Source organism: Rhea pennata, chromosome 5, assembly GCF_028389875.1.
Source record: "Rhea pennata isolate bPtePen1 chromosome 5, bPtePen1.pri, whole genome shotgun sequence".
Lineage (NCBI taxonomy): Eukaryota > Metazoa > Chordata > Aves > Rheiformes > Rheidae > Rhea > Rhea pennata.
In genome coordinates, this window is record NC_084667.1 from 51,176,317 (window position 1) to 51,189,214 (window position 12,898).

Sequence of the window (12,898 nt, forward strand, 5' to 3'; positions counted from 1 at the left end):
TTTTAGCTATCATGATGTTCACCCATCAGAGACTTTTCACATCACAAACTCGTTTTTTCAATTCTCCAGGCCTCCTTAGAGACTTTTCTTCTTTCTACTTGGGCTGATGGCTGCAATCACTATCTTGCAATACATATACAGTAAGAGTTATATTGCAGCTTTTTTTTTTTTTTTTTTTTCTCTCTCTCTAAATAGCTCTAGTAGTTTTTCCTCTGAAAAAACATGTGGAAGCTAATGGAGTCTGAAAGACTGAAAACACTGCTGTTCGCAGCAATTTGTACTTTTCTCAGCCAGGACTCCCATGGCTCTATGGGACTTTCTACATGAGTAAGAACTAAAGGACTGAGTCCTTATCGTTTAGACATATATTCCAAATGGGTCTGGATACTTTTACAATTTGGAATCTTAGATATACGCACAGCTACTGAGATCAGATTCTCTGTTATTACTATAGTAATTCAAATTGCCCCTGCTTTCTAAATTGTGTTTTGTTATTTGCTACTATAGTAATAACTATACGATATAACTATACTAGGGTCGGCTATTAATCCAGAGTAAATTCACTTCATAGGAGTCTCCTAGACTGACATAGTAAAAGCCTGGTCCGCCCCGGGCCGAGCTGCTACCCGGCCAGCCGGGCGCGGGCACGCCCGCCGCCTCCTCGAGGCGCCCCGGCCGGCTCGGCCCCCGGCAGAGGCCGCGGCGCGGCGCGCAGGCCCCGGCAGGCCGAGGCGGGGCCTGCCGTTTCCCCGGCAGCAGCTCCGCCGCCCCGCTCCGCCCCGGGCCCCGCTCGGGCCCGGCACGAGCCGCCGCCGCCGCCGCGGGAGGCGGGGCGGTGGGAGGCCCCGGCGGCAGGATGGGGTCCGGCTTGGAGCCGTTGTTTCAGGCCTGGAGCTACTTCAGGCGGAGGAAGTTCTCGCAGTGCTCGGCCATCTGCTCCCAGCTGCTGGAGCGGGCGCCCGGCGAGCAGGTAGCGGGGCCAGCGCGGGCCGGGCCGGGCCGGGCGGCGCTGAGGAGCGGGAAATGGCGGCGCCGCCGCCGCCCTCCGCGGGCAGGCGCAGGGACAGGCGGGTGTCTGCGCGCCTCGATCTTCCTCTCTCGGTGTTGCAGGCGCCTCGGGAACGGGAGTGCGAGAGACGGCTGGTCCCCGCCGCGCCGGGGGCACCCGCGGGCGAGCGCCTGCCCGGCTGCCCCGGCCCCTGCGCTGCGGAGCCCTTAAGCCACCGCCGCCCGGCGGGGGCCGCCGGCAGGGAGGAGGCCCCGGCCCCGCTTCGTGCCTGCTGGCTGTCCTCTCCCTGCGCTGCTCCTCCACTTGCAGAGGAGAAAATGCGCCTCCGTCCGTCCTCATTTATTTATTTTTTGCGCAGGGATAGAATAGGAAACTTCCCAGTGAATTTTGCTGGTTATCATCAGTCCTTAGAGGAACCTCGCCAGGGGATCCTTGCTTCTGTCCTCCCTGTGCAAGGGATCCCGTCCGCGACTGCGTTCGCTCTCAGCTGTGTGAACAGGCTTCAAACAACCCTCAGTTCTTTTACATAAAGGTTAAAACCTCAATGAAAAGCAAAATTTGCTATTCATTGAAGATACACCCTCAAATACTTACGTTTGTGATTCTTCAACAAACTACATTTGATACAGTGTAATCATGAGCCAAATGGACTTTAGTTGATTTGTTATATCTGGTCTGTGTTATTTAGCATGTGTATTTTCTTACTATTTTGTAAGGAATAAGGATTTAGGAATGTTGTTTCTTTATGGATGAGTGAGTGTGTGTGAAAGCTCTTACTGCCGGATTTGGAGAACAGTAATTGAAGGGACTTTATCTTGGTCATAAATACTTCACAGGAAATTACTAACTCTCCCAAAGCATCCTATAGCTACAGATTTTAAGGATCTTGAAGGTAATCCTTTTCAAAGGAAAAGTTGTCCCCTCCTTTAAAAAAAATAAAAATAAATAAGGGAGGAAGTACTGCACAATCATGTAACAAATGTAAAGCACAGTAAGCGTTTATATTAGTTTAGGCTCGATATTTAAAAGATATGTATTTACAGTTGATGTAAGGCATCAACTAGGACCATGAGCAGAAAGTAGAAAAATTCTTAACATTCCGAGAAAGTTGATCCTGAAAACTAAATGGGATCCAGTGCAAGTTCTTTGCAGGTCCTTCAAAAATTTGTCTTGAACACAATATCATTTATGTACATTTACGTTATTCAGTCTTGGTGCATTAAATATTTGCATATGGTTGTACAGTACCTGATCCATGACCGAAGCTCTTGAGACTATTACAGTACATCTAATAACAGTAAGCAAGAGTTCTAAAAATCACGCTGATTCTGTTAATATTCATTGATAGGTCTTTAGGTTTGGTAAAAAGTTTTCCAAACTGTGATCTCAGCATGTAAACATAAAGATGTCTATATGTCTAACATGTGCTGAAGCTCAGGTATACAATTATTGTGTTATACCTGGTGACGCCTAACTTTTACCAAACATTAAGTACCCTTTTTCTGGTAGTAGTGGGGAACCTGTTGAAGAGATCTGCAAGTGACGGAAGTAGAGAAAGGAATATAAGGTATACAAGGCTGAGAAAAAGGTTTAGGATGAAAACAAGAAAACTGAAGTAAGAGGATATAGATCTAATGCAGATTATTTTTTCCATTTGGTTTTCCTTCTAAGTCTCATCCAAACAGTGATCACATTCTGCAAACATTTAAGTATATAAAGTATTTCCTTAGATAAAGTTACACGTTTCCATAGAGAACCAGGACCCTAGATAACAAGTAAATATCAGATTTTTTTTGCAAATATTGTACAAAGCTAAGACAAATAGTTGATCACTTAATCTTCCAAATAGATGACTATATGCTTCATCTTTATCTTAAATATTTGTATCCTTCTTTCTCATTCTTATGTAATTATGCTTGGATAAACAAATAGGGAAAGATAAGGATATGAATGGTGTATATAAACCTTAAGTCATAAGCTCTTAAAAAGAAGAGAAGCTGTGAAAATCTCTGAAATTCAGTTTGAGTTTCACGAATTTTTTTAAAAGGCTTCCAGGTTTTGGCTGCCTGCAGAAGACTGGATTTATAACTTGGCATGTTCATTTCAAGAGTACATTCCTATTCACAATTTTATCTAAAAATATGCCTCTCATCAGCATCATCTTTCAAATCTACTTGAAAGACTAGAAAAGATGTCTTTGCTTTTTGTAGAGACAAACTTGAAGTATGGCTAGTTTTGCTCTTGCCTCTGTAATCTTCTTGAGGAAGATTCCTTATTAAGAGCTCTGTTTAAGCATGAATAAATTACTTTTAAAAATATTTCCAGATATATCTACTTGAGCATAGAAAATAACAGTCATCCTTTTTAACTTTTTTTAATGTGAGTATCAATGTTTTGGTCTTTCTCTGAAAAGAGATTTCATAGAGTAATGTTCAAGAAAAGCACAATTGTTTTTTACAGTGCAACCTTGCAGATCTCTGTAAATGGATTTTACTCTGTATAAATACTTTATGTGACAGTAACAGTTTAGAGACTTTCAGAAAATTGAGAGGCAGTCATTAAATGGCAACTCAGTGTATTTCTTCAGAAGGATTATGAAGTATACTGTATTTCATAATGTATGTTTTTAAAAATGTAATGGTTATACAGCTGTTTTCTGCAGCATTCCTTATCTGGCAGTCCAGACCAAGACTCAGCTTCTAACAGGAGAAGATGCTGCATCAGAGTAAACGGGATATAAATAATGCTACAAGTTGCGGAATAACAGTTAAGAAATTTTCAGTCATGCAACTTGAATAAAATCAGCTCAGGGTGCAAATTCTTGCACATAATCTCCTAAAGAAAAGCATTTTCTGATTACATTGCTAAAGCTTAACTTTTAACATTCATGGCAGAGTTAATATAGAGTGGTAGTCTCTTTTTCAGTCAACTATGCTCCTTGTCCTTTTATTTTTTTTATGCCTTTTATTGTTATCAACACAAAATACTGGTTACCTGTCCAAGAAAACCAATATTTTACTATTCTGCTTCTGATGCATTCAGCCTTTCAGGTCTTTCCCCTAGCTATGTTATCGTACTTCTAGCTACTTTGACACTTGCCATTTTCAGATACCAGTGTGTCACATGTCACCCTACTTGACTTCAGTCAAAGAGAAGAGAAAATAGTAATATGCCTCAAGAGTCTACTTTATTTGTAGTTGGAATTTTTCAGGGTATTTTGAGCCTACTTAAGGTAAGACATTGGAAAAGCAAATCATATTCATGTACTGCAGTGTTTACTTCTCATTTAATAACACTGTTACTTTATAAAACACTTGAAAGATAATAAACTTCAAGGTTGAACATTGAGACAATTACAACTGAAATCAGTGGCATACAGTACTCAGTTTTCCTGGCTTCTTTATTCTAATGCTATTTATCATTATGCTGATAGTATTTATTCTAATAGCCTAAGTTATGGTAGTTATGAATATTTCAAAAATTATCTAAGATTACTCTAAATTATCTAAGATTGCTTTGTTTTTTTTTATTGATGAATTAAAAATCCAAGACCATTTGCAAGTAGATTGCTGATTCCTGAAGACCATTTTACTTTTGAACATGGAGCGTTACTGAAGTCAGTAGTTCCTAAATATTTTGAACAAACCTTATTTCTCTCATCGTTTTCAACTGTTTACCAGAAAAAATAATGCTGTCTTCCACCTGTGTGAACTAAATCACTAGGTTTTAGTATAATCTGGAGAAATATCTCAGTCAAAATTAAGTGTGTATCAGTTTTGCTACCTAACCTGAAATGTCTAGTCCACAATGCTTAAAAAGCACAAAGCAGATCTAAAACATGTAATGGTAAAAGCCTGTCTCCCTTAATGGGAGCACTTCTACAAATCAAGCCCAGGATGTGTCATGTTGGACATCAGAAAAACACAGACAAATGACAAAACTTACAGAAAGTTTGGATTAAGTGAGATGTTTTGCACCACAAGGCAGTACTCAACAGCTGTAATCACAGTGCCGTCTGTTCTCATCCTGTTATCCCATATTTTAGTAAGAACATGCCTCCTAACCTCTGCAGCCAGTGAAAGAAAGGTCTTATAAGAACAGTAGCCTCACTCACTGCTCAGGGGCTCACTTCCTTGAACCGTATGCAGTAGGAGAAGATGGTAGGAGTTCATATAAACCAAGCTGTAGGAAATTGTGTCCTTTAAGAAGATATTGCCCAGGAATGGTTGAGTTAAACCATGACCATTACAGGGCAGAACATTTTTGTGCTAAAGCAGATAACTTTCTCCCTTATAAGACATATGATTTAACCATAATAATTAATGTAAGGGTCTAACAGTGCATAATCTGGGTGTTTTCATGTCTGAAACCCTGTCCATTTCTCCCACTAATGCTAGCTGGTTTACTAAACGTTAGCACCATTCCTACTCTGTTGCAACTGCAACACTGTCACAAAGCCACATAGCCGTAGCAGTAGGCATCTTTGCCGGTCATCTTATAAATGTGATATTAAATAATAAATTTTCTTGACCAGTACAACTTCTTATATCTCTGTTTGACACTCTCTGTACGTATACCTTTGTATTCAGAATATGTTTTTGTTGGGAATATAATGATATTCAAGAAACCTTCCTTCAAAGCACAGTAGGAGAAAGATGATTTGAAGGTCCAACAAAACAGCTTTACTTTTAATCTCTTTGAACTTTGTAACCAGTGTAGTGAGTCCTAAAAGCTTTTTGAGGTATGGTGTTGATCTTTCAGTCAACTGGGCATAAATCAGAAATTTTCTTATGTAGCAGTATCAAATGCTATGCTGCTCTTCATACTTAAAGAATACATCAATGAAGTCAATGCATTTTTAAATCAATTTTGCTTAATGAAGAATTCTTTATGAATAAAATTTAATTAGGTTAATATTTTGAAAGAAAATACCAGTTCCTGTTGAGTTACATATTATAGAAGATTAAAATACTGTTAATAGAAATCTCTTGAGCATTTGTTAGTTTAAGAAATAGGAATATAAACTTTATTGATAAAGTTTACTTCTGTGCTGACAGTCCCAGGATAGATAACACAACATACTCTACATGGCTAGCATTTGGAAATACAAATACATAAAGCATTGATGTTCGATTCATTTATTTCCTATTTTAAGTAAGCAGGCATTGTCTCCTGTGTTTACAGTAATAGCATGACCTAGAGGAAATACACTCCATGACTGTCTCTGCTGATCATCCTGATTAGTTACCTAATCTGATTATTCCTCTGTGTTCCATATGTCAGATTCAAGGCAATAAACCAGCACTGATGTACTAGGCCTGCTGTAGCTTATCAATTAGAAAAAAGTCTAATATAATTAATAGACATGCAATGGATGTCCTGTCTTTAACTTGTTTGTCTACTATGAGAATTTCCTTTTGCGCATTTGTCCTTCTCCCAGGCTTATACTTTCAGCTACTGTTATTACTGGCACATTGGTTTTTGTATTGTCTTAATAAAGGTATTGCTTTTGTCTTTATGTACATGCAGATTTTCCAACTGAAATCAGTTATTGGTTCAAATGACAATAATTACTAAATACACATAAAAATTAGTGGTAGATACAATAGTGTCACTGTTCTTGGTTAATGTTTTCTCTCTGTTTCTGCTCTTCATCATTTGGAGAATGCAGAACATTAAGAACAGCATGACCTGAAAGCATGTGATAAATCATACTCAACTGAAACTAGTTTTATATTGAAGTTTTTTAGAATTTTAAATATTATAATCTGTACTTATTTCATTCCGTCTTTTAGGGGGTTAAACATCAGAAGACTTAATTTCTATAATGTATATTTGGTCTTAAAATAGACTGACTTTACACATTAACTTTAATTTTAAAATGCCCTCAGTGGATTTAGAGATCTGGGTTAAATCCTTCCTTTACTGCTTTTACAATCTTATTAATTTCAAAGGGGCTTTATATGTGTAAATGAAGAATAAATATGACCTTTTGTTTTGACATACAAGCTTACAGGGCTATACTGTTTGTTAATCTTCTCAAAGAAATCTTTACTGAGGCTTCTTCTTCCAGTGGATTACTTGCATGAATAGTAAATGCTAGATCCACCTATCTCAAAACATGATATCTTAATGTTAGTTTCAATTGCTCCTCACTTGTCCTTAAAGAGAGCTCTATTGCTTTCTTGAGAGTTATTTAAAATCTTAAGATACATCTTGTCAAAGACTAAAAAAGTAAATTAGGATGCATGAACAATACATATTAACACCTACTATTATAACAGCAATTCGTTTAGTGATTATGATTGGTCCACTTATTTTTTCCAAATGACAAGGTTGTCACATTTCAAATTTCTTTTAGCAATATGAATGTTCTTACATAGGCAAATTTAAATTAATGAGCAATGACTAAAGTAAGATACACAGCTGTAACATCAAGGCATTTTTGAGTAATAGTTGATGTAGTATTCCTAACCTTGTCCTCATTAGTTACTGTAGCACATATGGTATGGAAGATCACCTACTGCTCTTAAACCATTTCCTAATACACCATATGTGCTGTAATGTTTGGATGCAATGGGGTGAATAAAATGCTCTCAATGTCCTTTTCCTTATTACTGAGAAAGCTAGAATAGTTTATTTTCTAGAAGACTTGACTACTGTAAATAAAACAACATAATAAAAGAACTTCAGATTCATTTATTCAGACATCTAAAATACAAAAGTAGTTTCAGTGACTTAGTTGAGCACAGATGTCTGTTTAATTAGCATGCCAGAGACAGCTGAGATGAATCCCTGCCTTAATGTTTAGTTCCATAGAATATGTGATTTTTAAACTGAATTTTCCACTTTCTAGCACTGATAAACAGGCTTATGACTAAATGCCATCCGCAAAAGGCAACAGAAATTTCAATATACTACAGAAGGAAGATGAGAGAGCATCACCTGTGTTCCGGGTCCCTGCTGGCATAAAATTCACAAAGTAAAAATGCTTTGGCTGAGAGACGTAGACTATGTATGTCTTGCTACAGAGGAAAACAAACAGCTTGCCTTTGCCAAGCTGTTGGTGAATTTTGAATGTACACCAGTGGTGTGCCCTTGCAGGAAAGGAAGATAACAACATGCTGGGCAGTATTTAACAGGTGCATGGCTGTAAGATTGAGGGAGGTGATTATTTGTCTCTACTTGGCAGTTGGTGGACTGCATCGAGGGTGCATCCATGTTTGAGCCCCTGAATATTAGAAAAATGTTGGTAAATTGGAGCAGAGGGCCACCAAGATGGTTGGGGGTTGGAGCAAGGAGAGGCTGAGGGAAATGGCCTTGTTTGGTTTAGAGCAGAGAAGACATCTAGGTACAGCCTTCCAGTTCCTACAAGGAGAGTATTGAGAAGACAGAGCCAGGCTCTTCTCAGTGGTGCATGGCAAGATGACAAGAGGAAGCACACAAATTGAAATGAAAGAACTTTTGGCTTGATGTAAAGAAAAGGACATAAGAATAGTCAGGCAGTGGAACATGCTGCCCAGGAAGGTTGTGCAATCTCTCCATACTTAGAGTTTTTCAAGACCTAACTAGAGAAAGCCGTGAGCAACCAATCTGACCTCAGAGCTGAGCTTGATTTGAGGAGGAGATTGGACTAGAGACCTTGTGAGGTACCTTTCCAGCCTGAATTATTCTATGATTCTATATTTAACCTAACATCAGTTTAACCTTGATAGCTTTTTACAAGGCCAGATATGTAAGGAATTTTCCACTACCTCTAGGAGCATAAAAGTAACTATCCAACTCTACAAAAGACTAACAGTGCTTCAGAAGAAGCAAATCTCTACTTCCCACCTTCTCTGTCTTTCTTTCTAAAGCCAAGTAGTATGTAAGGGAGGAAAAATTCCTCCCTGGTCCCTGGAAAGGACGAGAAGCATCGTATTAGTATTATATAAACATGATAATTACAGAATTAATAAAAGATGATAAATCCCCTGTTAATCTTTTTTTAGTATTTAGCTCAAGTTTTCAGGTGTATAAAAGTTCCAGAGATCCTACTGGTTAGTGCATTGTGAACTATGTCTCACAGGGGTTTTCTTTTTATTCTTACTTGTTTATTGTATGATGCAATATACCATTAGTTAGAAGTTTGTTCTACTTGCAGCATTACTGTCTGGAATGCAATGAATGCATAATTTCCATTACAAAAATACAGAAAGCTTTAATATGCGCAGAATTTTTCTTTTATGTACTTCATTGATGTCTGTGAATACCATCAGCAACTAACAAAAGTGCACAAAGATGTATTTTTGTGTAGGGATTCTAAAGCCCATGGCCTAAGAATCCGGTTAACTTTTGAGATTTGCTGTCATTTTCCAGGTGTTTTATATTTGATTATTGAAAGGGGTAGTTTTTCAGTTTAAGAATCTTACGTTAATCTACAATTTGGCCAACATAATCCAGCAGAAGCAAGAAAGCAAATGCTATCTGAAAAAACACTTAATGTAAATATGCGTTCATTCTGTAAAACATTACTTAGCTCAGAAGTAAGTGTAAAGTGAGCTAATGCAGTAAAATGGTGGAGATTTGGATATTTGTGCCACAGAGGGAGTGCTTGTATGAGAGGTTACAGAGTATTTTGATTTAATTTTATAATTCTATTTCTTTTTATTGTTTGGTATTTCTAGTCCTTAATTTATATTTTTTTTCTTTTCAGGAGCCTGATTCTGAATACACCGTGTTTCAGGTAAAATCCTTTCCATAAATACAAATGTTAGATGAAATAATTAGGAGAATTTCTAATACACTGAATAATACTTGTTTCATATGTTAAATCTGTAATACCATAAATTAAATTGGCAGTTTTAGTATTTACTAAAAGTTTATTTCCCTTTTACGTATTTTAGTTTTATTCAGTAGTGCAGCAGTAGCTCAGTGCCTTCTAAAAGCCAGATTGAATCTATTGTGAACTAAATGACCTTCATCTGCTGATGAGATTAGGAAAAAGCCAATGTGTATTTCATAGATGCAAAAACCATGATGCTTTTAGGGCTCTGTTTCATGTTTCACTTAATTTAATACATAGAAATTATACTCTTGTTTCTTATGGGTCCTGGAACTAGTAGATAAGAATTTTGAATTGTCTGTTTGTCTCCCAAAGTAGAGGTCATCTATCTATGGTTTAAGTAACATTTGACATTTTTTTTCTCTGTTGCAGTTTTGATCAGAAGACCTATAAAAACATTGCCACAAGCAGTACTTTAATCTACAGACTAATACTCAATTAGGGAATAGTATGCAATATTTAAGGTTATTGTTGCCTATCAAGTCACAAACTAAGAACTTAAAACTGGAAGAGTAGCCAAAGGAAGCTATTTTTTATGACAGATATGTATCTGATAAAGACAAAGAGGCATATTGCATTTAAAAACATCAGGTTCTCTGATCACAGTGATTTGCCTATATCTATGTTAAGACCTGGCTCTAATTTTAGCAAGTAGCGTAGACAAACTGCAATTCCCAGAAAAGGAACATTACTACGGGCAGCTTTTCTACTTCCACTAGGAAATTATCCTGTGTTTGGCTACTGAGATCTCCAATTTCAGCATATTCCCAATATAGACAATGATTATGTTAAGTTCAGACATACATGTGAAAAAAAAAAAGAAACAGTACATTCAGGGTGTTAAGAAATTCAACAAACTAAATACCTACATAGTGTGATGAAAATCATTTAAGGATGGTGAACATTTAACTGTACCATCTCAATGCTAATTACATAATTGTCACTTAACTACATAGTAAGAAACTAAAAGATAATAAAGCAGATCTGGATTACGTCTGTCTGGCCTACATTCAAATCATTCTGCCCTATTCCTTTCTGCTCTCTTCCTTAAACAAAGATGTCTATTTGTGAATGAACTAGACGGCTAAATTCCTCCTTTATTTCTACTTGGAAGTCATTTTTAAAGCATAGAGTAATATATTTCCTCATTTTTAGGTAAACTTTCTCTTTGGTAGACAGTTAGAAAATTGTATAGAGATATAAGTGTAGTGGAAGATATGGTTTAAAAACTAGTGGATGAGAAATGTCCCTATTAAATGATGACTTATGTTATGAAAAATCTGAAATCTAGATCTTCTCAAGCCTTTTATTTAATAAACAAATGTTTCTGTGTTTGACCTTTACTTCTATTAGGAATAGTGTCATTCTGTTCCTCATTTGAAATATCTGCTTAGCAAATATTAAACATGCTTTCCCACTGGACTGCTGTAGCACCTGTCAGAAAAGAAACAAATCTGATTATTTTGGTAAGGAGTTTTATTCTGGAAAATTTATGGTGATCTGTTCAATATCTGAAAGAAGTTCAGTGATTGATTTTGTGGCTCTTTTTGTCATGCCAGCTTTATGAGTACATTACAGGTCTATTAAGTTATCAGTAAAGTAGTTGGATCTGCACTTAGTTTATTGGTACTTCTGTATGACTACTGTTTTTTTTTTCTTCCTCCCCACTGATTTGATATCTGCACAGTGTACAAGAAGCTTGTCACATAGTCTAGGATTATGCTTGGCTTTCAGCACTGCTCTCATAATCCTCCAAGACATTTACTTTAGCCATTTGTCAGTTCAGTCCACCAAGTACTCCAGTAATCTCACAGTCTGTTAGAGATGCTTAATCTATACATTTACACATTTTTTACAGCTGATTCTTTGAAACAATGAGTTTTAGATTATCTTTTTAAAGACTATTCAGTGTGGATACTTGATAATGCTGTAGATGCTTCAGCTGTTGGTAATAAGATTTTCTTTCTTTCTCTACTGCTTGGGAAGGGCATTGCTTTGTATTACAGTGGTTTTACTTAACCTCTCTTCTCCTATCCCATTTTGCATAAGGGGTCTGTCAACTGTTTTTGAATGACAGTCATGGCTGGGGATGTCTTCAAAAGCACAAGATTCAGACAGTTGACTGTGACCTAAATCAGTTGCAACTTTTCATGAAGCATGAGGTTCTGTCCTCCAAACTCTGTGACTATATCTGTTCCATTCTGAAAGAGCTGTCTTATGTCTGCTCCACAACCCTTTTCCACGTCTGTCAGACAGCTAGGTGGTGAGACAGACAGGAACTGCCAGCACACTGCCTTGACTGACAGGCTAAGCCATGCAGGAGCCTACTGGGTCTATTTTGCTACATGGTTTCCCAGTGTGCTTTTTTGAATGTGCAGGTTGGGGCTGTGCTTCAGGCTGCATTTGTTACCTGCATGTTAGGCAGCTTTGATTTTGAAAGTGGCATTGGGTCCACTTACAGCTTATGTTCAGATATGCTCAGTTGTTTAAATCAATATCTTATTCAGACATATTAAAACTAGGAAGGGAATAATTAAAAAAAAAAGAAGGGCAAAAATGCTTATTAGATTATTCAGTTGGGTCTCTTAAAGATATTTCTCTTTTTGTTTTATCCTTATTCAGGCTGCTTGGAGCCTAAAAACACGAGCTTTGACAGAAATGGTGTATGTGGATGAAATTGAAGTGGATCAGGAAGGAATTGCAGAGATGATGCTTGATGAAAATGCTGTTGCTCAAGTTGCACGTAAGAACAACTTTCACTTAATTAAACACATTGAAGCAACAAGAGCTCTTTGAGCCATTATTGTCATCTAGGATAAAATAGTACACACTGAACTGACCTGATCACCCTTTAGTTATTGTTGTAATAAGAGTTTTAGATTGTTTTTGTGTGGTACGGTGAAGTTGAGATATACTGTAAGAACATGATGTCATGCTTCGGCGTGCTAGCCAGGAGTTCAGACAAACAGTGTTTTGTCAGCTTTTCTTTTACATCTTTGTAAATGTAAATTAGCTCTTTCCCATCAGTGCATAAATTTCTTTTAAACCTCTTTGGTCTCTATGGG

General features: G+C 37.4%; 1 protein-coding gene across 4 annotated transcripts in view; it reads left to right on the forward strand.

Annotated features, from left to right (window-relative positions):
* Positions 1–788: 788 nt before the first annotated feature.
* Positions 789–12,898, forward strand: part of TTC8 (tetratricopeptide repeat domain 8) — a 42,242-nt gene continuing 30,132 nt past the window's right edge. For 2 of the 4 annotated variants that reach the window (XM_062577491.1, XM_062577492.1), the window contains exons 1-3: positions 789–970; positions 9,705–9,734; positions 12,456–12,576. In XM_062577491.1, the coding sequence (XP_062433475.1) occupies positions 857–970; positions 9,705–9,734; positions 12,456–12,576 (265 nt within the window). In that variant the 5' untranslated portion in view covers positions 789–856. Of the gene's footprint in view, positions 971–9,701; positions 9,735–12,455; positions 12,577–12,898 lie in introns of those variants that run through there. The other 2 variants (XM_062577495.1, XM_062577493.1) reach the window with 2 other exon arrangements.